The 23180-nt window shown below is 58.8% G+C and overlaps 1 protein-coding gene across 12 annotated transcripts in view; it reads right to left on the reverse strand.

Annotated features, from left to right (window-relative positions):
• Positions 1-14381, reverse strand: part of ADGRB2 (adhesion G protein-coupled receptor B2) — a 36636-nt gene extending 22255 nt beyond the window's left edge. For 6 of the 12 annotated variants that reach the window (XM_082685594.1, XM_082685604.1, XM_082685602.1 and 3 more), the window contains exons 1-2: positions 14156-14377; positions 6174-7008 (exon numbers count right to left, since the gene is read on the reverse strand). In XM_082685594.1, the coding sequence (XP_082541720.1) occupies positions 6174-6993 (820 nt within the window). In that variant the 5' untranslated portion in view covers positions 6994-7008; positions 14156-14377. Of the gene's footprint in view, positions 1-6173; positions 7009-14155 lie in introns of those variants that run through there. The other 6 variants (XM_082685600.1, XM_082685601.1, XM_082685597.1 and 3 more) reach the window with 3 other exon arrangements.
• Positions 14382-23180: the final 8799 nt, after the last annotated feature.

Below are 23180 nucleotides of genomic sequence, written 5' to 3' on the forward strand. Positions count from 1 at the left end.
AATTGAAATGATACATCCTATCACAGTTCAGAATTAAAAGAAACAAGAAATATGGACTGCCTGGGTGGCTCAGTGGGTTAAAGCCTCTGCCTTAGGCTCAGATCATGATCCCAGCGTCCTGGGATGGAGCCCTGCATTCCCCTCTCTGCTCAGCAGGGAGCCTGCTTTCCCCCACCCCACACCTGCCTCTCTGCCTTCTTGTGATCTCTGTCAAAAAATAAATAAAATCTTTTAAAAAAATAAAAAAAGAGAGAGAGGGAGAGAGAGAGAGAGATGGACTGCCTGCCCTTTCCATGAGCTACATGGAAAAGGAGTGTCACCTTCTTGTCATCCACATGCTTTCCTCTCTGAGATTGGTGTTTCCTCCCCTTGGGATGCCTCTCCACCTCAATCTGCCAACATTTTCTACATGTTAAATGCTGCCTCCTCCAGGAAGCCTTCCTCGGTTGACTACACAGGAGGTTGGCTACCCTGGTCCCTTCTGTGGCTGAGACCCTAGATTGGTGCCCCCTGCAGCTGTGAGTATCCTGGACTTGTGCCTCTTATGAGCTCTACAGGAGGGTCTCAATCTCCCTTGCTCCTCTCGCATTGAGGGCCTAGCTCTGAGCCACTCGACAGAAGACAGGCTTTCGGGAAACCCAGGCCAGATATCTCTGAGTGTTCCCCCAGCCCAGTGATACAGGAGCAGCTCTTGTTTCCCCCATGGTGCTGGCAGGCAGGGTGGGTGCAGGCTCTCTGCCACATGAGCAGGACTGCAGACACCTGCTCCCCCCATGCTCTGCAGACCCTGCCCCCAAACCCCACACAGTGCAGCCCCCTCAGCCTCCTTTGTCATGAATGTGTTAAAAATAACCACGATAATCATCACTTCCACGGGGAGAGCAGTGCGATTTACAAAGCGGTCCTCCCTCCCAGGGCTCTCTACATCCTCCCTGAGGCTGGCCCTGGGGCCCTGAGTAGGCACCAACAGATCCCCTTGAAACAGGGCTCTGTCATGTCCCTCCATGGCTTCCCACCACCAGCAGTGCCTCCCAGCCCTGCAGGGAGGTTGCACTGGAAAATGGCTTTGAGAGCCCCAAGCTCTTCCTCTGCAGTCCAATTCAACTGGGTATCCCCATGAGAGCAGATGCCCAGCCACAATGCCAGCTCCCCGCCGATGACTCCCTCCCCCGATCTGCGGGCCTGTCTGCCCAGCCTCTCACCAGAGCAAGCTGGGGCACTGCCACCTCCCCCACGTGGCCAGCGGCTCCTGGAGAGCAGGGACCACATCTGACTCATCCAGCCTCATCCATCTTCCTGGCCTCCCCCATGACACCCAACTTCTTGCTGCCTTACCACCCTCATCCAGTCGGGGCAGGGTCCCAGGGTCTGGGGACGGCAGTCAGAGCCTGGCCCCCATCTCCCATACCTCCAAGGCTACTGCCCAGTAGCGCCAGTCTACTAGGCCCCTGGACCCCACATGCCCACCCCTCCACGTTCTCGCATGGGCTGCTTCCTCCTGCAGAGCTGCCCCAAAGCATGCAGTAGGAAATGACTTGGGGTGGCTCGCAAACGTTCCATTAAACAACGCTAGATCGTGGACTAAGGCAGTTCCCCCTTCCGGGTCTCTTTTAATTAGGGTGACTTCCTACCAATCTGCCTGGGGTGGTGTATTTTGTGCCTGCCCTGATGCCAGGAATAGGACCCCTTCCCCTACTTTAAAACCTCGGAAATGTCCCAGTTAAATGATAAATTATAGGGTTGCTTTACTTTTAATCCTTCCAAACGCACACAAGATAAAAGTCCCCAGCACGTGCTCATTTCTCTTTCTAACAAATCGAGAGGAAAGACAAGCAGCTAGTTAGAATTTACTATCATCGCTTTGTTTTCACTACGGTTGTCTCTTCCGTTATCTTCTCCTTCAAATAACTGATACTCCCTTTCTGGTTATGATGTGAAATTTCTTCCTAATACATTTGATTTTAAAAGTGATTCAATTAAAAAAAAAATTTCACGGGCTAGTGGATTCCTATTCAGTCCTCAAAACCCAACTCCAAATCACCTTCTCTAGACTGCCTTCCCCCCACTTTGTGGTTGAATCCCTCACTCTTCCTCCTCCCTTGACCTCTGGTCCATGTACATCACACCTACTGAACTAAATTAGGACACCAAGCGGCGATTTACTAGGGATTTACCATGTGTGAGACACTGGGCTAAGCACTGACCCATAGTCTCTTGCTTGATCTTCACTGTTACTCCGTGAATAGGCTCTACTAGCCCCATTTTACAGGTGGTAAAGTGAAGGTGAAGAAACTGGCCCATAGTCACACAGCTAGTTGGGGTTGGGAACTGAACGGGGGACTGGGTGACTTCAGCCTGTGATTGCTGTCCCCTAGTGGTGGCTCTCCCTCATCAGAGGGCAGGTATGTCTGGCTCATCTCGGATCTCATCCACTCAGAGATGCCCCGAGGCCTGGCACACACTCCACTCTGATAAAGACATGAAGATGTGAGTGTTGGACAGGCTGGGACTTGGTCCCTGCTGAGATGTCTCAGGAATCTGTCTCCCACCATCCTGTAACGGAGCACACAGAGCTCCAGCGGCATGGGTCAGGACTCGAAGGACCTTCTCTAGGTCTCCCTGCCCTCCCGCTCCTGCCCTGAGAGAGGCCCAGCCTCTCCAGTGTCTGAGCCCCAAACAAGCAGTGAAGGCTGCGTTTCCTGCCACCAAACGAGCCTGGCCAAAAGAGGACCGCAGGGCGTGGAGCGCCGGGAGGAGAAAGACCAATCGAGGGCTGGGTTGGGCAGGTAGAAGTAGCTTCCCAGAAGAAACAGGGCTTGAGCAGCTTTGGGAAGAATGAGGAAGATCTGGATAACTGAGGGCAAGGGGCATTCTAGGAAACAGCTCAAGCACAGGTGGGGAGTCCAGCAAGCAGGGACTCAGGGGCCAGTGAGGAGCCCCAGTCAAGAGCAGGATAGAATCAGAGGGAAGGCTGAATAGCAGGGGACAGTGGGGTCTGGGGTGGGGCCAGAATGCCAGATTCAAGAGTCTAGGACGCGACAGGGAGTCAGGGGGTTGGATTAGGGAAGCGATGCGCAGAGGACGAGAGGTCCTGAGGCCCCCAGGGGCAGCCCCTTGTCCAAGCCACCCTGCAGAAATGGCAGAGTGGGGATGTGAACTTTTGCTGCAGGAATGGAGCCAGGATGATGGGGAGGTGGGTGAGTGGTAACCAGCCAAGGATGGAACAGTGGCTCTGGGGAGGGCAGAGTGTGTGAGAAAGGAGGGGGAGGGCTGCCAGAGCAAAAGACATCTTCTCCCGGGTATCACTCCACACAGCCCTCCCCACTGGCCTGTGCCTCATCAGGTCACGAGGGTCTGCAGGCAGGAACTGCAGGGTGGCAGCTCTCTCTTCCACCCCCCAACCCCGCCCCCGATTCCTGCCCCGGCCTCAGCCGGCATCCGCTGAGCTCCTTCCTGCCTGCCTTCCCTTTCTTCCTCTCTCCCCACTTAACAGATTGCGGCAGCAAGATGGCACAAATTTATGGCTCAACTCACCAAAAATAACAAGAGATCTATCAAAGGCAGTTTGCGTGAAATTAACAGGCGCCTGTACCCTCTTGTCAAGTGCACTCAGCTCTGAGGCGGGCCCCGGCACTCCGCTCCAGCGCTGCCCACCAGCGCCCCTGCCCCACTCTACTTGGCCTTGCCATGCATTCCACTCAGGGTCTCCCAGGGAAGGGGAGCACCGCTCCCCTGCTGCAGTACTTGGCAGAGGGGCCAGGCCAAGGGTCTTACTCTCCCTGCTCGCCACCATCCCCACCAATCTTGTCCTCAATCTGGCAGTTCCACGTGCGAGCCGGTTCTCCCCGGGCTGGTACGTGTGTCCAGCTGGCCCGGTGGGGAAGGGGTGGTGCTACCACCAGGCCAAAGTGCCCTGAGCCCTGATGATGTCCTGGCCTCCGACGCCCCCTGCCACATGGAACGAACCAAGCCATATGTCCATTGTCTCTTGCCCCAAAGAGATTGAGCAGAAGGGAGGAGATGGCAGAGAGGGAAAGTCTCCTGCCTGCCTGCCGAGGAGAGGAAGGAAGTCTGGGCAGCAGTGTCCTGTGCCAGCCCACTTAGGAAGACAGACGCCACCTCAGCCCTGGCAACTCCCCCCAAGGGCCCTCCCTGCAGGCAACCCAAGGATCATCCTGAAAACAGGCCAAGCAGGACAAGGAGCATGAGCTGAGGTCAGGCGTAGAACAGCTGGGAGCCTGAGGCTCGGAGCTCAGAGATGATACCAGGCCTCGTGCCCAGGGACAGGGAGCATCCAATCTCCACGCATCCCCAGTCCCAGAGGCCCCTGCAGAGGCTGTGATGATGATGGCAACCACGGTGGCCTTCCCATAAGCAGCCCTCTCTGACCCCCAAAGACACCCCAACTATCAACCAACTCCTGCTTCCGGCTTCCCCCACCCCAGCTGGCTGCTCCTGGCTCCGGGCTCCACATGGCAGCCTGCCCAGATGCTGCTCGCCCATGAGGGGAGAGCCTTGCTCCGTCCACTGCGGACCACTGGGCCAATGGACCAGAGGGAAATCCAGACAAAAGAGCCTGCCCTCTGCTAAGCATGATCGGGGAGGCCCCCACAGAGTCCTAGGCAGTGACCGCCAGGCAGGAAGAGCCATAAACCTCCTGATATACGCCTGGCACTCTCCGCCGATGTTCGACAAAGAAGCGAAATTCAATTTCTTCCTGCAGGCACTAAATCCCAGGCCGGCCTCCAGGGCCCGTAACCTGCCCACGGCCTGGCTGTCACTCGGACAGCTTCATCGACCAATGTTAAAGGCCAAGCTGGCCAGGGGGAGAGGCCAGAGAAAGGCCACCGGGCACTTGCCATGGATAGGCATGGTGCCAGATGTCTCCTGGGGGAGGCTGAGGAGCCCCCCCCACCGCATTGGGAGAGGCCACGGTCACAATAACTAGCCCCTCTAATAGAGAGATATCTCCCCATTTTACAGATGAAGAAACTGATGCCAAAAAAATGGGATCCACTGAAGGGGACGGTCTAAGGTGGTGCCCAACTCCAGGGCTCTGGCCTCCAAAGTAGGGGTGGGGACAGGTCATACTCCAACATTCCTAGTGGCCCTCACACAAGACCCCTTGCCTCCCTGTAAATACTCGCAGGCAGATATAGATGCTTCTTCTGACTTCCAGCCCTGCATGACATCCTCATACTGGTAGGCCAGGACCTGTTACCCCAAATGGGGAAACCGAGGCCCGGAGAGGGAGGGAACTCCCTCTTAGTACCAGAGCTGGGGACCGGATCCCAATCTGCCTTCCTCCCACCCCACTCCCTGCCAGGCCCCCTGGCCAGTCTCGGGACTTGGGATCCAGACGAGGGGCTGGGGGTCCTTGAAGCTGCAGGAAGGAGGGTGGGCTGAAGGTGGCTGTGCTGAGGGAGCTGCGGTGGGAGCAGGAGCCGCCAGGACTCGAGGGCTCGAAGAGCTTTTGCCCAGTCAGCAGGAAGCTCTAGCAGCTGGCAGCCTCGGTCCCAGAAGACATGGGCCCAGAGGGGGAGAGAGGGGATGCTGGGAGCTGAGCCAGTCCAGCCCTCCAAGGCAGCCTCGAAGACCGGGCCTCTTCACCCAGGCACATTCTTCTGCACCTCCCTCTGCCCTGACCCTGGGGCCACTGCCAAAAATCACTGACCCCTATGGACAGGAACACGTCCCTGCTCCCTGCTGACTCTCCAGCCTCCAGGCAAACTTGTCAACTTGCAGTGCCAGAACCTGCCACGCTCAAGCTCAGCTTGGTGCCTTTGTTCGCACCGCTCCCTCTGCCTGGAATGCCCTCACCGCTTCTTTGGCTTGGCTGGCTTCCACTCGTCCTTCAGATCTCTGCTCCTGTATCACTTCCTTCAGGAAGCCTTCCTTGATTGCCCAGTGTGGAGAGTCCTCTCCCCAGATTCACCACACCACACTGGCCGATCTCTGCCCCCCATTCACCCTGCCCAGACTGGAACCTCTTCGAGAGCGAGGTCTAACCCAAATTCATTTCAGGGACCCCAACATTGGAACAAGGCCGCACACAGAGGGGATGAGGGAGAAGGACCACACGAATGGCCTGGGAGATCTGTCCAGATAGGCACCAGAGAACCCCCTGAGCCGCCTTGACACACCCACCCCACCAGGGCCCTGCTCAGACTCACCATATCTCATCTCGGTGGTAAACAGGTCATTGCTGCTCCCTGAATGCAAATCGGCCTCAGCGGGTGGGGCCGGGCCCCCGGGCACCAGGGCATTGGACAGAGTGTGGGCAGCAGGAGGGCCTGGAGGCGTGGTGGTGGTGGCGGGAGCAGCCCCCGCCTCCCCAGGGCAGCTGCAGCCGGGCTGGGCAAAGCCACAGGCCCGGCCAGCCGCACGGCCGCACTCCTCACTCCAGCGGCAGAGGACACCGCAGGTGAACTGGCTGGAGTTGTTGTTGTTGATGAGCAAGACCTCGACGAAGCGGAAGGCCAGGGCGGCGGGCGCTAGCAGACGTGGGGCCTCCGAGGGCTCTGCCGACAGGCACAGCTGCACGAAGTTCTTGTCGAAGTGCAGGAAGGTGAAGGGGCCCGAGCCGCCGCACAGCTCCAGCCCCGCTGCCGCCTCCTCTTCCTCCTCTGGCCGCCCCGCCTCTGCCTCGGCCTCGGCCTCGGCCCGGGCCCCTGCAGCCGCCTCCTCAGGGCTAGGCCGCAGGCAGGTGAAGTTGACCAGATAGTGGTCCAGGGGTAGCAGACGGGGGGCAAAGTGAGCGCACACCTGCTCCTGGCGGTTGAAGCGCAGGTAGAGGGAGTACTTGGTGGGGTCGGGGTTCTCCAGGGTCCAGGAGCAGCCCGAGGCGATGGTGGGGAAGAGGTCCTGCAGTGAGAAGGCCCCGTAGAGCACGCCCGAGGCCAGGGCGGAGCAGGCGCTGGGGGCAGGGTCGAAGGCGGCGGCCAGGCGCAGGGACAGAATCACAGATAGTAAGAGGGGACAGGCTGGGGTCATCCTATGTCCCTTGCCCTGTGGAGAGAGACGGTGGTCAGCGGTCCCAGGCACGGACAGCCTGTGCTCTCAGTCTCCTGTGGCTCACTGCCAGGAGGGGGCCTCCTGGTGACGACTCTGAAGTCACCCACGTCCACCTGTGTGGTCTTAGATGGGGGGTACTCCATTGCGTGGAGCCTCAGTCACCTTACCTGTAAAATGAAAGCATGTTGGGAGAGTGCCTGACTCTGGCAGTCCTTAAGAAAACACATCAGTTGTTGTCTCTGTGATTGTCTCTGTTGTCTCTGTCACCCTGTGATTCCTCGGTCAGTCCGGTCAGTCCCACCAGCCACGGGCACCTGGCCTGACTCTTGGATCTAGCCCCGTCCCCGCCACCCAAACGGAACTCTCCAGAACCCTTGCTCTCAGTCGCAGTGTATCGTGATCAGCTGTGAGGCGTGTCAAGCATAATCCAGTGGCAACTGTCAAAGGAGCAATGTTTCACAACAATTTGTTTTTTTATAAATCAGAGCAATTCAAGGTTATTCCCGGAACAATGTCATTCTCACTTGCTTTACTGAGTGGGTGGGGAAAGGGGAGGAGTTACTGGCAAGCCAGGGGCTGCGCACAACCTGAGCCACGCCCATGGAGGGGATCATGGCAAGGATGAATGTCATGAGTACCTATGGGGTGGGTTTCCTATGGGGTGGAAACAATGGGGGGAGGCATCTGCAAAATGGGTGCACTCTTCCCCTTACCCTTTCTTCCCTTCCTGCCATGGGGTTATCTTTCCAGGCCTGGCTCAGGGCCCGCTACTCCCAGTGAGACCACGAAGCCATCTCCCAGCTTGCAGCTCCTATAGCCCTTGCCTGTGAGTCCATAGCCCCGGTCATCACCTCTATCCCCTGCTGTCTCCCCAAGGCTAGCTCCTTCATCTCAAGGAGTCTTCAATTTCCTAGGAGTGGAGACAACAGTTCACCGATTTCTCCCTCCCAGCCAAGTGCTGCATGGAGCTGAATGCCCAGCAGGTGTGGAATGTACTCCTGGTGTGGGCAGGCAACCAGGACCTAGGCCACACCCTGACAGATACGCAGGGTGGCCAGGCCCAAGTGGACAAAAGCTGGTAGGCAGGGCCCCTGCAGGTACCCTCCCACCCCCCCAGGCCAGGCCAGAGCCACTGCCCACAGCCCACCCAGCCTCCACCCTAGCTGTCCAGAAAACAGAGTCTGGCACCTAGGCTGGCTCAGTCCTGCTTCCAGCCCTGCTCCCGAGGTGATCCACGCTGCCTCCCTCCTCCGTGCCAGCAGCATAGCTCACAGCACTGGATGGGCCCCTAGAGCCTGGTTGCTCCACATTAGAAGAGAAAAGATGAGGCTCCAAAAGGGGCGGTGACCTGCTCAAGATCACACAAGAGAGATCCAGCTGGGACTAGAAGCCTGGACCTGAAGCCTCCGGCCTGCCGTTCCCTCTGGTCCACCAACAACCTCTTGCTCCATCCCCTTCCTTGCCCAGGCTTCAGGCCGGAAGGACAACCCATTAGCTCTGGGAGCTTGAGTCACAAACAGAGGATAATTCACAGGTGTGGCCAGATGTTCCCCCAAGACCTGGAGGCTCCTCAGGCACAGATTTCCCCTTGGCTTTTTGGGAGCATCAACAGAGGCGGGCAGGGCAGGGGTGGGCGGGCAGGAATTAGCACCCTAGAATTCCAATCCCTGTGCAGCATCCAAGGAACGCCTCACTGCCCCAGATCCCGCACCTGCCCCTCCCCAGTCATGGGAGGGGGGGAGTGGAGGGGACCAGCTCAGGCAGGCTCATTTACTGGGGAGGAGCCACCCCACCCTCTTCCAGAGACCCGGGTGGAGTTATTCAGCAGAAGTCAGAACAGGCTGCATCTCCACTCCTCCCGCCAGAACTGACAAAGGGACACAGGAGCCCTGCCATCCCTGCCCCACATCATGCCTGTCCCAAACCGTGCAGCCCGCCCCGCCCGCTGCAGCACCAGCAAAGCCAGGAGCTGATGATGAGTGACATCCGATCCCCCCCGCTGCCCCCAATTATTTTTAAGCAGGCTGCAAAATTCAGGCCATAGCTGCAGCTCAGCAGAGGGGAGGTGGGGGCTCATTATAACTGGCCTCGCCTCCCCCACTTAAAGCAGGGTAGGGAATCTACACACACACACACACACGCACATGCACGCACACACAAGCTTGAACATTGCTTTGCCGTGTGCACCAAGGCACATATGCACAGACTAATGAAAAGACAGGTGTTCACAGGCATTCTGCATGTGAACAGATACACATGCACACAAACACGCATACAGATCAGTGAAGCCACTGTAAATTCACACGCACACTAGGGTACAAGCACCCACATGTACAAGGCCTAAAGAGCCAACCACTTAAACACTTGCACAGAGAGGCAAATGTACTCTGCTCGCGTGAACACATCCAGGTAGCTGGTTCCTTGAGGCTTTAGCACATGACAGCTAAGTGTCAGGCAGGATCTGACTTGTAGCTCCTTCCTTTGTGTGCAGTTCCTGAAGCTGGGGGCTCAAACCCCGCCCCCCAACCCTGCCTCCTGGGCCTCAGCCACTCCCTCCTCCATAGCCCTGACCCATCAAGAAGTCCTAGGTTTAGACCCTCCGAGGTGCAGCCCAGCTTCTGCACAACTGAGCCACCTTGAAATCCTGCCTAAGCCCCCTCCTCCGCTCAATCTCCTTCAAACAAATTTCACCTGGGGTCTCTATGACCCTCGTGGCTCCTGCGGTGACATAAGACCTCTGGGGGCCCTTTATTTTAACATCATTCACCACCCATTTAAAAAAAAGGCAAAAAGCCCAATTCCAAGCTAAGTCAGAGAGAGCCTCTCCTGGGAGGGGACCTAGAAGAATCCTTACGTCACAGGCAGCCCGGGTGGTTATGGGCCATGATCACCCTCCCTGAGCCTCAGTTTCTCCCTCTGTGGAATGGAGACCATGATCCCTGCCCTCAGGACTGGGCCACCTTTCTCATTCAGCCTCCCGGTGAGTTCCTAGCACCGAGCCTGGCCCAGGCTGAGGACTCACGTGCTCACTTCCCCTTCTTCCCTCCTTCTTTTTCTTTTTCTTTTTTTTTTTTTTTAAGATTTTATTTATTTATTTGATAGAGACACAGCAAGAGAGGGAACACAAGCAGAGGAGAGGGAGTGGGAGGAGAAGCAGGCTTCCCACAGAGCCAGGAGCCCAACATGGGGCTCGATCCCAGGACCCCGGGATCAGGACTCAGGACCCCGGGATCAGGACTCCAGCCGAAGGCAGATGCCCTACAACTAAGACACCCAGGCGCCCCCCCTTCTTCCTTCCTTCTGAGAATCTCACAAACTCCCTGATTCCCTACTGAGGTCCACCACTATCTCTGGGAAGGCCCTTTGGGCTGAAACACAGAAATGACTTTGCCACCTCCAAGTCCAGCACGATCACAAACGTGCCTAAGAGCTGTAGAGGACAGGTATGGAGCTCAGCTCTGAGGAAGAACTTCCTGGGTCAGGAGGTTAATGGAGAGGATAATCAGAAGTCCTCCTCCCTCACTCAGGACTTCAGTGGGCTGAGATAGGTGAGCTGCCGGTGGCATAATGTCAGTCTCCCTTGGGAGACTTGGGCTACCCCCTTGGGCTACTTCCACCACATACCTGTCGCCCATCAGCAGAGAATCCCACCCTCTGCCCAAGCACACTGAGACCCTGTTCCTCCCCAACCCGATAGGCCGCCGGCCTCGGGCTTCCCCTTCTGTACCGAAGAGGGAATCGGAGGCTTTTTCGCAGCAGCTGGCAGGGACAAGACTGGAGGCGGGGGGCACCTCAGGGCAAGGGCTGGGACTCTGGGATCCCCAGGATCGACCCCCTTGCGCCCTGCGGGCTGAGAGCAGCAATGCTGGGCAGCCGAGCGCGGGGAGGCCGGGCCCCGGGCGGGGGAGGGGCGGCGGTGGGGGAGGGGGCGCGGCGGTGCGCACATCGGTTGCGTTTATCCACCTGGCAGCTCCAATTCGCCGGCCCGTCACTCACCCTCGCCTCCCAGGCACTCGCTGCGGGGCCGAGCCCAGGCCGACACGCGGGCGGGGACCCCCCACTCAGGGCCTTCGGGTCCCCTGCCCATGCACCGGCCGGGTGGCAGGGTCCTTAAGACCCTGGGGGGTCTCCCGGAGCTCTGATACCCAGGAGGGCACACACCTCCATCCAGTTTCTGGAGCTGGTGGGCAGGACCGAGGGGAGGGGGCTCTCCGAGTGCGGCGCCGCCTTCTCCACAGGGCAAAGAGGGCCACTCCTCCTCTAGCTCTGGGGTCTTTCGGTTGGGGGAGGGGCCCTTCCGCACGACACTTCTGGGGGGGGGCCGCGAGGGCGGTGGGGTGGGGGGGAGGGGGCGGTGACTCAGCCGCCCTCCGCCCGCCTCCCCGGAACTTTGCAGCAGCTGGAGCCACCGTTGCTACAGGAACCGAAAGCTTTTGTTCCCCAATGTCAGGGCTGCCCGGGCGGACTGGAGGCTGGGAGGCTGCTACTCCCCGGTGGGACCCAGACCCAACCACACTGCCGGGAGGGCTTCCAGCAGCCAAACGCCACGGATTCGAGCGTTCTCTCTCCCCCTCACCCGCCCTTCCTGCCGGCAAAGCCAGGTTTCTTCGAACTCTAGGGGTCCTCAGGCCGGGTCGCCCCCTAACTCTGACCTGGAGCATTAACTGTCCTGGAAAGTTCCTGATGGCATCTGACCCCCTGGGGAGAGGTAAGAGGTTCCTATGTGCACCATGTACTCTTCTGTAGCTGATTTCCCACGTGGGCCCCCCTAACAAGCAAGCCTACCTTTGGAGACCTTGTCTTGGGTCTCTTCCTTGCATTTATCCTACCTCCCCAGACCCTACACTTGACCCAGAACCACTTGAACCAGAACCTCAGAAGCCTTGGCCTGGCTTTCACTGATGAGCCTGTGGCCAGAGCTGATCCCAGAGCAGTCCAATGGGATGGTGAAGGATGGGTGAGGGAGGGGAGAGGCTGACAGTCACAGGCTCCCTGGACCCTCTCTGGGAGCTGGGTGGTTTCTGGCTTTATGATCCTGGGGGTTAGAGTGAAGTCACTAGAACCTGTTCTGCACTTTTCCTCTGGGAATAGGAATGGTGTGGAGAGGTGCCTGACCTTGCTCTTGAAGACGGCCCAATAAACCAATCGTTGTTGAGCATTACTAGGTGCCAGACATTCTATACAATCTAATTTCATTCTCCCAGCAACTCTATGAGGCATTTATCACTGACCCATTTTATAGAGGGCCACCTGAGGCTCAGAAATGTTACACAGCCTGCCCAGGTCACAAAGCTTTTTGAACCCAGGTCATCTGGTCAAAAGCTGACTTACTATCTACTTACTCAGCTCCATTACCTGGGTGTTGGGAGGGAGAGAAGAGGGCTGAGACTTTACTTGGGGTTACAGAAATGCCTAACACACACACACACACACACACACACACCCCAGGCTAGACCTCTCCCTTTCTCAAGAGTGATGGCGGAAGGGGGATAGAAGAGGGGAGAAGAGAAAGCAGAGAAGAAGGGGGGGGGTCTGTCAATCTCAGTCCAGGGAAGAAGCCTCACCACCACCATCATCAAGGCATAATCCATCCAGAGTCCCCACTGACCCCTATGGCAGCAGGGCGACAGTCCCCAGGTGACTGCTCTGTTTTAGGGCCAGGTGGACTTCCCCCACCGCCTATGCCATGCCCAAACACCTTTGCCCCCTCCCACCACCTAGTGGGGACTGCCTTGGGGTAGACAGAGGCTCCCTGGGGACACCTGCCCAAGCCCAAAAGAGCCCATCCAGACCATCTCAAATCCAGCGCCCAGTCCTGCTGGTCTGTCCCTGCTAGCTCAAAGGGCTCCTGAATTCCTGCTGGGATGAGCCTTCTACCCCACCCCACCCCACCTCACCCCACCCCATCCCCAGAGCAGAGGATCTGACAACCAGAACTGTTCCCACACGGCTAGCACAAGGGGGCACCCGGCCTTGCCCGCCAACCTCTTCTTCCCCAGGGACTTCCCAGAGCCAGTCCCGCAGCCACCACTGCTGCTCCGGCTGCGGAAACCTGGGGCTGCCCGCGGAAGGAAAAGGGGCGGCGGGTTCAGGACTGCGGGCAGGGGGCGCCAGAGAACGCCCAGGGGCCCGGCCGGCAGCTGGCGAGGCGGGCAGGCGGACAGTATCTCTGGCCCGGGAGCCCCTCCCCCCGCGGGCACCAGACCCTTCACCCGCTCTGCACCGGCCGCGGCGCAGAGGACTTCCCTCGGACCGAGCTGACTGCGGGAGTGGCCGCCAACTTCACAACCTACAACCCCCCCCCGCCCCCACCCCATCATGCCAGTCCCCGGGGCTGCGGGAGGGTGCGTTTGGTGCCCGGCTCTATGCCCCAGGGGTGGGAAGAGAAGGATGGGGGATGGACAGACTCCGACCAAAGATGGACACGGGAGCCAGGGATGCAGGGCCAGTCGAGATTCCGGCCGAGGAGGAGGGGGCTCGGAGCAGACATGGGGTACACGGCCCCAAGTCCAGGCTGAGGGGGAGGAGACCTGCAGCAGAGACTGGCGAGGGATAGAGAGACTCCAGGCAGATATGGGGGAGGAGGCATCGGGACAGAAATAAGAAGGGAAGCATGGTCGGGGTACTGGCGCGGGGAAAGGCAGTAACTATGGGCAGACATGGATGGGAATAGGAAGGACTCTGGGCAGAGATGAAGTGGAGGGGAGGAGCAGGGTCCGGCATCCAGACGAGGAGGGGCAATTAAGGGGGAATACACAGCCGAGCTGCAGGTTGGAGAAAGGGGCTCTAATCAAGGTGGGGGGCGCACTGCCAGGATCCAGGCTAAGATAGGAAGGGACTCCAGACAGCAATGGGGGTAAGGTTTGGGTCAGGATTGTGGGGGAGGGCTTTAGCAGAAATGGGTAAGGGGAAGAGGGTGGAAAAGGGACTTACCAGAGATGAAAGGGGCCTCGGCCCCAGGCTTGGAAGTTCCCAAAGAGATGGGAGTGGGTAGATGCAGAAAGAACTCAGTTCGGGAGGGGGAGGATTCAACAGAGATGGGGCAGGGGAGCGCCCCGAGTCCGGGCCGGTGCGGAAACTCGGGACCGCGCCGGGAGGGCTCAGTGCGGGGCCGCGTCGAGGTCTGGGACCGAGCACTCACCTGGGCGCCGTCAGCAGCAGGAGCGGGGGCCGGCGCTGGCGGAGGCAGCCACGGGGCGCAAGTTTGCCATCCCTAAGGCGGGGGCTTGGCCGGGCGCGGGGCAGCTCGCGGCAGCGGCGCGGAGGGGCCGAGGCTCCCGCTCCGCGGAGCGGCGGGTGCAGAAAAGGCGCCGCGGAGCAGCGCGGGGCGGGCGGGCGCCGGGCCGGGCGCGGGCTCCTGCCGCCGCCTCCTCGCCGCGCCGCCCCCCCCACCCCGCTCCCCGCTCCCCCGCCCTGAGCACCGCCCGCGCCGCGCGCCGCCTCCTATTCGCGGGCGGCGGCCGCAGCCCCGGACTCCAAAAGCCGGCGCCGCATCCTCGGTCTCCGAGCGCCGCCGCCGCCGCTGCCGCCGCCAAACCCGGTTCCTCCGGCCGCTCCGGCCGCTGCCCGCAGCGCGCGCCGGGCCGAGTGACGGCCGAGGCGGGACGCGGCGCCTGCGCGGGCTGGGCCCGGGAGGGGGCGCGCGCCAGGCCGGGCGCGAGGAGCCGCGGGAGAAGGGGCGGGGGGCGGGGGCGACGCGCGCCGCCTCCTGTTAAAGGGGGAGCAGCGCCAGCCGAGCCAAGCGCACCCTCCTCCTCCCCGCCCTGGGCCCCAGGCGCCGGCGCGGGAGAAGCCCCGGGTAAGCCCCCGCCCCGCCCGCGGCCTCCTGGACCGCAGGATGCGGCGATCCGCGACGCCCCTCCGGCGATACCCCAGGCAGGAGGCAGCTCGAGCAACCAGAGTCTCCGGAGCCCCGGGGGGCTGAAACATTCGCCCCACCCTCCCCCGTGTGCTTTGCAAATTGCATATCCCTGTGCATGCAGGTGCCACTCCCGTGCGCTGAACTTTGCATATGCTTGTGCACACAGGTGCCTGTGTGTGCACTGCAATGTTGTCTGGCTCTGTGCATGTAATTGCTACACACGTACACGGTGTGTTAACATGTGTTCAGGTCTTGAATGTATGTTGGCCGTTCATGCGGGTAGGGATGCTATATGTGGACAAGCTTACAAGTGCCACCTATGTGCTGAGAGTGCTCTGGGTCACTTGTATGTAGGAGCCACATATGGACACTGCAGTGTGGTCCCCTTGGTGCATGAAACTCTAGTGTAAACTGCAATGTCGCATGTCCCAAGGCACGAGGATGCTACACGTGTGCAGTGTGTTACATGTTTTCCTGAGTGCCTGTCTAGTCCCACAAGTGCCTTTTCCTGTGCCAGGGGCGCCCCCATGTTGCATCTGTTTGCGTAGAAGCAGCCGGAATGTAGGGACCTGCCCCCTCCCCAGCCTGGCACTGTGCAGTTGGGTGGGGCCAGAGCCCACATGGTGGAGGTGGTTCCCAGGGAGATGCCTATGGCTCAGGGCCCTGGTCCGGTGGTTTTGTGGCCTGGGGCATGTTGCCACCAGGAAGGTGGGCAGACCAGGGACACACCACTTCGGCCAAAGACAAGTAGGTTAATCGGATGACTCTGGTCAGAGGAGGAGCCAGCAGGGGGCAGCTTTGCAGCGAGGGTTGGGATGGTTTCCGGAACCATACTTTTTGAAGGTTCTATGGCCAGGAGGGGGCTAAGCCTGGGAAGCAAGGAAGTCCCCAGTCCACCCAACCCCAAGCCCACCTCTCCACTGAAGCCTCTTGAGTTGTCACTCCGGAGACCATGAGAGGACGAGAAGATTCCGCGTCCCCCCAGGAGCAGTACCAGGAAGAGGCAGAGAGAAAAGCCCCCTGTTCACTTCCTCTGTCTCCCCCCCACCCCCAGTAGTCTCGATGACGTTTGTTGTGAGTGATTGTGAGAGATTATCGACTTTAATGGAAGGAGGTAATAAGGGGCAATGAAGGAATCTCACCCGTCACCTTAAGGGAATTTATGAGGCTGTATAAGGCAGGGAGGAGGGCTGGCACCTTTCCTTTCCCAGCGGGAGCCCAAGGAGGCCTGTGCCTTAAGCCTGGCACTGGCAGGCAGGGCTCCTGGGTTCCTGCTGGGCAATCTCAAGCAAACCCCGGTTCTCTGGGTTTGGAGGCTCAGCCACTACTGTGAAATCCAAGGCAGGCCTTGCCATCTACAGAGTGTGTCGAGCCACCCCAAGGGCAGTGGGAGATCCCAGGCTGCCTTCCTTGGGCATTGCAAAGGGCAGTGGGGGGAGTGTGTGTGCTAGAGTTCAGCCCTTAAGGAGGTGGGCAAAGGTGGGGAGAGTGGTCAGGACAGGAGGTACGCACAAGGATGTAAGGACAGGTGCTCAGAAGCTTCCAGGACCCAATACTCCAGAGAGCTTCAGCCACTTCCACTCCCACAGGGAGCCTGCCTCCTTCTTTATGAATATTCATTGCATTAGCATACTAGAGACCCAGAGCCCAGAGAAACCCAGGCAGGTCTCTCTCGCAGATGTAATGCAGCTGGATCCTTGAGGCCCTCCCTCTCCCCCCAGGATCCAGCTGGGTACAGGGGTAATGGGAGGGGCTGGCTCTGGAAAGACAGCAGCATTTTGTCTGTCTATGTGTTCCTCGGTAGCCCTCTGACTTCTCAGCCCCACTCTTTCAGCCACAAAAATGTATGCCCGGGGAAAGACAGGCGGTCAGACAGAGTGAGGGACTGACAGAGATGGTACCCCGTCCCTGGGGGCTCACGGGGCGCTGTGTTGAGGTCATCAAGGCAGCAAGGGCTGTGGGAGCTGGGTGGAGAGAACAGACCTCCAGGGGATGTGCAGCAACAGCCTAGATTAGGGCCAACCTCTAGAAGGCTCTCCCGGAGGTGCCTCCCTGCATGAGGGCTTCCCCACCTCCTTTCCCAAGAGCCCCTGCCCTTCCAGACTCACTCTGGTGATAATGCCGCCCCGGGAGGACTTGGAGTAATTACAAATCGTTTCCATATTCAAATCCAGCTGGTTGAAGAGAAATTACTTCTCTGGCAGCCCAGGCGGGGGTGGGAAGAACAAGTCTAAGCCCCAGGAGGGGCCTCTAGGGAGCCTTGGGCAGAGACTGGGCAAGGGAACAGGCCCCAGCCAGAGCCTGAGCACCGAGGGGTTAGGCAGAAGATAGGGATACCGCCCTCCCCCGACCCTGCTGAAACACAAAGACTGGGCAAAGGACAATGACCCCCAGCCTTTTAGCCTCATTTGGGGCTCCCTCTGGGAACCTCTGATGGGAGGTAGGGGACCCATCCCCCAAGGGCAACTAAGAAGTCAAACTCTCTACTGTGCTCTCACGCTGCCTCCCTAGGTGACCTTGAGAAAATCCCTCCAGCTTTCTGAGCCTCTGTTTGCTTACCTGTGAAATGGTATAAATGATCTCACCAGGGCTTCAGGGAGATAACGGATACCGATTAGCAAGAGCAGCATTCCTGAAACGGGCCTTTTTAAGTCATTGTTTTAGTACCAATCAATTCGTATTTTGGTTAACAATGACAACCACCAGCGGTCCATTCCGTAGGCAGCCCAGCCCTCAGCGGGGTGGTTCAGGAGAGGGTAGTGGGGGGGGGGGGCACAACCCTGGCCTCCCTGGCCTGGCCTCACCCGCCCCGACCTCAGCCCTGCCTCCCACTGGGCCAGCCACTGCTGTGCTTCGTTGCCCTTTAAACAGATGAGAAAATGTTCTTCTTCTCTTCCCAGTGATTTATTTGGCCCAGAGCCTGGTCAGGTTTCCTTCCAGTCGGTGGGGCCTGGGAGTGTCCCTCAGTCAACCCCTACCCTCCCCTGACACTCAGTCAGGCACCCATTGGCAGCCCAGAACTCTGAGTACCAAGGTCCCCTTTTAGTCCCCCAGCCCCACCCCCGATACCGATCAGAAGCTCATAACATGTTCCCAAAGACACCCAAATCCATGTGGCAGTCTATCAGGGTCTGTCCTGGAGTTCATGTGACAAATACCTCACTGCTCTAGATGTCATGGATCCTGGAGCGGCATCCTGGAAAAAGCAGACAGATCCTCTCTGCCTGTGGGAAGTCCTGCATGTCCAGTTTCCATCCTTCCTGCTGCAGATGCCAAATGGGTTAGAAGCCTGAGGCAGCCCGTGTTAGCTACTCTCTAGCCAGATCCTCCCAGAAGTTTAGAGTCTGGTTCGTATACAGCCCTCTGGGCAGTTCCTGTATTCTTTGGTTCCCGGGGCAGGGGGCAAAGAAAACCATCAGGGTCCTACGCCTTACACTGGAAGGTGCACACAAGAGCCTGCCGCAAAAAGGTACCTTTGCTGGCACATTCAACAAATATTTATTGAGTGTTTACTATGTTCTAGGCCCTGGGATCCAGGCCATCAGCAAGTTCCATTGCTTCTACCTCCCAGAATATCCCAAATCTATTCACTCTTCACATCCCCACTGCCAACATGAAAACCCAAACCACCAACATCTGGTGCCTGGACCTCCCTTCTTTAATCTCCATGTCCCTACTTCTCCCTCCCAGCCCCAGTCCATTCTCCTGGAGCTCACTGAGCCATCTTTTTAACATGTAAATCCGAGCACCTCTTCCTAAACCCTCCAATGTCTTCCTGCTGCACTGAGCACCATGACCTTCCAAGCCCCACGTGATCTGGCCCTTACCAGCCTCTCCAGAGCCATTTCCACTACCCATCTTCACACCATCTCCACACAATATGGGAGTAACACGGGTCTTCTTGAAAAAGTCCAAATCTTTCCTCCCCCTGGCACTTGCCCCAGTTTACCAGGAAGGTTTCAGTTCCAACATCACCTCCTCTAGGAAGCCTCTGGGATTACACTTCTAAAGCAACCCTACCCACTCACCCCCCTCCAAACCATGGCCTTGCATTTCCGTCACAACATCATTATTTGAAAATATGTTGTCTGTTTACACATGTGTCATCTGTTTCCCCCTCTGGACTATGAGTTCTGTAAAGGCAGAGACCTTGTCCCTCCATTCACAGAGGGATCCCCTGGCACACAGCATTATGTCAAGTACAAGGTAGGTATTTGCCAAGGGAAAGAATGGTCAAAGGCAAGGAAAGATCCTGCCCTCACCCAGCTTCCAGTCTGTGATCCTCGATCCATGTTTGTCCAATAAAACAGTGTTTCGTGTTTTCCCATGTGGTAAACGAGGAAGGACTTCTGCCTCTATCTCTCCCTGGTTGTGTGACCTTGGACAGGTCACATACACTCTCCAAACCTCGGTTTTCTCTTCCGTAAAATGGAAATAATGATCCCAAACTAGCAGAGCTGATGTGAGTCACAAGAGATGGTAAAAGATGAAGGCCTCACACCATGGCAGCCCCTGGGAGGGGTCATCCGCAGGCATGTGGCCCCTTTTGAGACCTACTGAGGGCTGCAGCTGTTCCAGGTTCTAAGGACATGAAGATGACTCAGAATGGGGCTCTGACCTTGAGACCTTCCCAGCGCCCCCTCCCTCCCACCCAGGGAGCGAGGAGTTCTTATCTGCTGAGATCACTGCTGTGAAGGAAGCCAGCGGAGTGAACCGGGACAGTGTGAGTGTGGGATTCCCGCAGAGAAACTGAGTCTGAATCCACTTCTCTGCAGCACCTCCTCTCCTTATTTGGAAGTCCCTCCTCCTCTCCTGCCTTCCCCGTCTGTGTAAACACACACGTGCACACGGATGCATGTGCTGACAAGCCTGAATCCACACACTTACACAGTCACTGACCCCCAGATATACATGTGCCTGGGAAACACAGGTGTATAAATAACCACATGCACACACAAACACACAACCCCAGGACTCACACCCCCCCTCCATTTTTCTGGCCACTGAGAACTTGTCTGGCTCATCTATCCACCATGTCACCTCCTGCTCTAGGCTAGGGTTAGACAAGACCCTTCCAGGTTGCCAGGTGGAAGCCTACACTCTCCCCCTTGGTCAGTTCTCCCTGAGACCTAATTCCACTCTCCCCTGCTGTAGGCCTTAAGGACAAGGAGCCCCCGCAAGCGCTCTGGACACCCAGAAATGACAGCACGGTCCCCTGTACCCATACCCCTCCTCCCCCCCTCCACCGCTGGTGACAGGCAGACGGTGGAGGAAGGAGGTGCCTGAGAGGAGCTGCTTCCGGCTTCCTGCCCAGGTGGAAAGGGAAGGGGAATCCCTCAAGGAGGGTCTGGGCCACTTGGCAGGCATGGGGCACACCGGCAGTGGGGGGCCAGTGTGTCCCCACCATCTGGGATGCCCCATGTTCTCTCCCCCGGGCTCTGTGCCACCTGGATCCAGCTGGACTGGGCTCATGCCAAGCAGGACACATTGAGCGTAGCAGGCAAGGGTGGGGGTGACCTAGAGGTCTAGAGGGACCAGCTCATACTGCTGAGCCCCTCTGTGGGCCTGACGCCATGCCAGCTGCTTTTAACTTATTGTCACAACAAACCCTTCTACCGGTATGGTCACCCCCATTTCCCAGATGAGAAACATGGCTTAGAGGGAGGAAGCAGGAGAACCCAAGCCCCCCAGTCATTCAGAACGGCCCTGCCTTAGTTTTGCCTCTCTCTCTTCCCCCTGGCACCCCCTCCCCGGGGGGACAGACTAAGCACTGACTGTGGCAAACAATTTAGTTCAGGATTAGAGCTGATCTTCTGGGGAGAACCAGCCCCCTCAGGATGAGAGATCTGGAGGGCTCTGACTCCCAGGGCCTGCCCGCTCTAAGGAAAGGCTGAAGCAGGACACCCAGATTTGGGGGAGGCCACCGGCGTGGCTGAGGGTGCTGGGAAGGACATCTCACAGGACCGTGGACAGGTACGCACACACCTCCCCGGCAAGCACAGCGTGCTCCTTGCTGACACGCCCCAGGAGGACGTCTCCTTTGCTAGAACATACGTCACCTCATGCAGGCAGTCAAGTGGTCACCGCTGGGTGAGAGGGTGGGCCTTCTAGCTCTTACTGCCAAACCTGACACAACTCTGATCTCTGTGGGGGGGTCCCCGGCTTGGGGGCCAGCCCTGTGGAGGGGGCAGGGGGTTGGGGGGTAGGCTCTGAGTGTTGCGGTTGGAGGGGCGAGGCCCTGGGGTGCATCGCCAGCCGGTGTTCTGCATGTCAGAGTGGGAGTGAGTGGGGCTGAGCTCGGGTACACGTGTGGGTGGTTGTGTGCGTCAATGCGTGGGGAGAGAGTCTGTGTGTGTGTCTGTGGTGTGCCTGTGCGCAGGTTTTGTGTGTGTCTGCTTAGGCCTCGTACGTCAGAAGCCTGGGCCTGGCTCTGGGATCTCTGCTCTGTGTGTGTGCGTGTGTGTGTGTGTGTGTGTGTGTGTGTCTTTGCCTTTGTAAGCAGGGTGTGTGGTGTTTCACGCACAATTTTTCTGTTTGTGTGTATATACGTATGGTATATAATGCATACAGGCACGGGACACCCGCGTCTGTGTATCCGCTCGGTGTCTAGTGAATGTGGGGTGTGTCCATAGGGCTGGGTTTAGGGTTGTTGGAGTGTGTGTGCAACCAGAATGTAGTGTTTCTTTGTATTCCGTGCTTAAGCCTGTGGTTGGGAGGAAGTGTTTTCAGGCGTGTTGTCTGTGCCTTTTGGCGGGGTATGAGTCAGGGCACACGGCATTTGCTGGTCTATGTGTGACTACCTCTGTGTGTCAGTGTTTGGAAGGTGTCTGTGCCAGCCTGTGGTGTTTCCCTGTGTGTATTTGGGGGGTGTTGGCAAGCACAGGTGGGGTGCGGGGTAAGCACTGTGTATGGCATTACTTAGTGCGTGGCTCTGGGTGTTTGTGGCCCTGGGTGTCCTCTCTAGGTGCCCAGATGAGGGTGTGGATAGGTGCATAGTGTGTATCTACAGATCTGTACCGATGACACTGTTGTTCTTGTCTTCGGGCACTTTGTAAGCTAATGTCTCCCAGGAAGCCTCCTCCTACCCCAAGGCTGAGACCTCTGGCCGTGCTCTCCACTCCCAGCCATCTTGGCCAGCTCTGCCCTTGCCTTAGGGGGAGCAGGGGTTGGGGGTGGGGGAACAAGGGAACCCAGAAACTGCCGGCCACAGGTCAAGGTCGCAGGGCAGGAAGCGCAGGGGCTCCTCCTCCTAGGGCTAGGGCGCCCCGCTCCCCTCCTCTCTCACAAAGACCCCTACCGGCGAGGCCGCCCAGGTCTCCCCTGAAATGAATTTTAATTTCCGCTCCAGGCGGGCAGCCGTAATGAGGCTGGAGCCAGCAGGGCGGCGGCGAGGTGCAGGGCCGCGGGGTCGCGGGGCTGAAGGAGGGAGCGCGGATTTGAATTTCAAAGGCTGCTGGGGCCCAAGTGCGTCTGCGTTGTGCGATCTCCTGTGTGCCGGGCTGGTGTGTCGGCCCAGCCGCGCCTGCGTGTGTGGTGTGTGTCTGGGTGAGCGTGTTTTGTGAGTGTGCCTCTGAAGGGCGCGCGCCAGCCCCCGCGTGGGCTGCGAGTGCGAGTGCCGGGGAGCCTGAGCGGCCGGGGAGCCTGAGCGGCCGGGGGCTCTGTCACCGTGAACGTCCACAGCCGCGTGTCTGCGCGGGCTTGCGGGCCCGCGCTGCATCTGCGAGTGTGTATTTTTAGGACGAGTCTGCACGACCGTGTGTGTGTGTGTGTGTGTGTGTGTGTATCCGTGCCCCAGGCCCTGCGTGTGGCTGCGAGCATGGCCACGCGTTTGGGCGCTCTTGTCTGTGTCACCGAGTGGACGTCCGCAGGGCTGTGAGGGTGTGTCCGCGTGTCTGTGCCCACGTGTGGACGCGCGTTTGCACCTGTGAGTCCATGCGGGCGTCTGTCCATAGGAACGCGTGTCCATCTGAGCATGACCGCGTCCAGCCCCGCGTGAGACTGCGAGGGTGTCCGTGCCTCCGTGTGCCGGGAGGGTCTGTGTCACTGTGGGTCCCCCAGCGCTGGCGCGAACGAGAATGCGTGTCTGTGCGAGTGTGCAGCGGCCCGGCGTGGGGCAGGGGTGGGGGAGCCGGGGAGGGCTGCGAGAGCCGCGTGCGAAGGCGCCCCCAGCCTTTCCCGGCGCACCCGCCGCTGCAGCGGCCCCGCTCACCGACCCGCGGCCGCTCAATGGGCTCTAGGGAGGCAATGGCCGAAGAGGATGCGCCGTGAGCCCGAGGGGGCGGAGCGGTGGCGCCTGTTTCACGCT

This window comes from Mustela nivalis (genome assembly GCF_964662115.1).
Source record: "Mustela nivalis genome assembly, chromosome: 10".
Taxonomy (NCBI): domain Eukaryota; kingdom Metazoa; phylum Chordata; class Mammalia; order Carnivora; family Mustelidae; genus Mustela; species Mustela nivalis.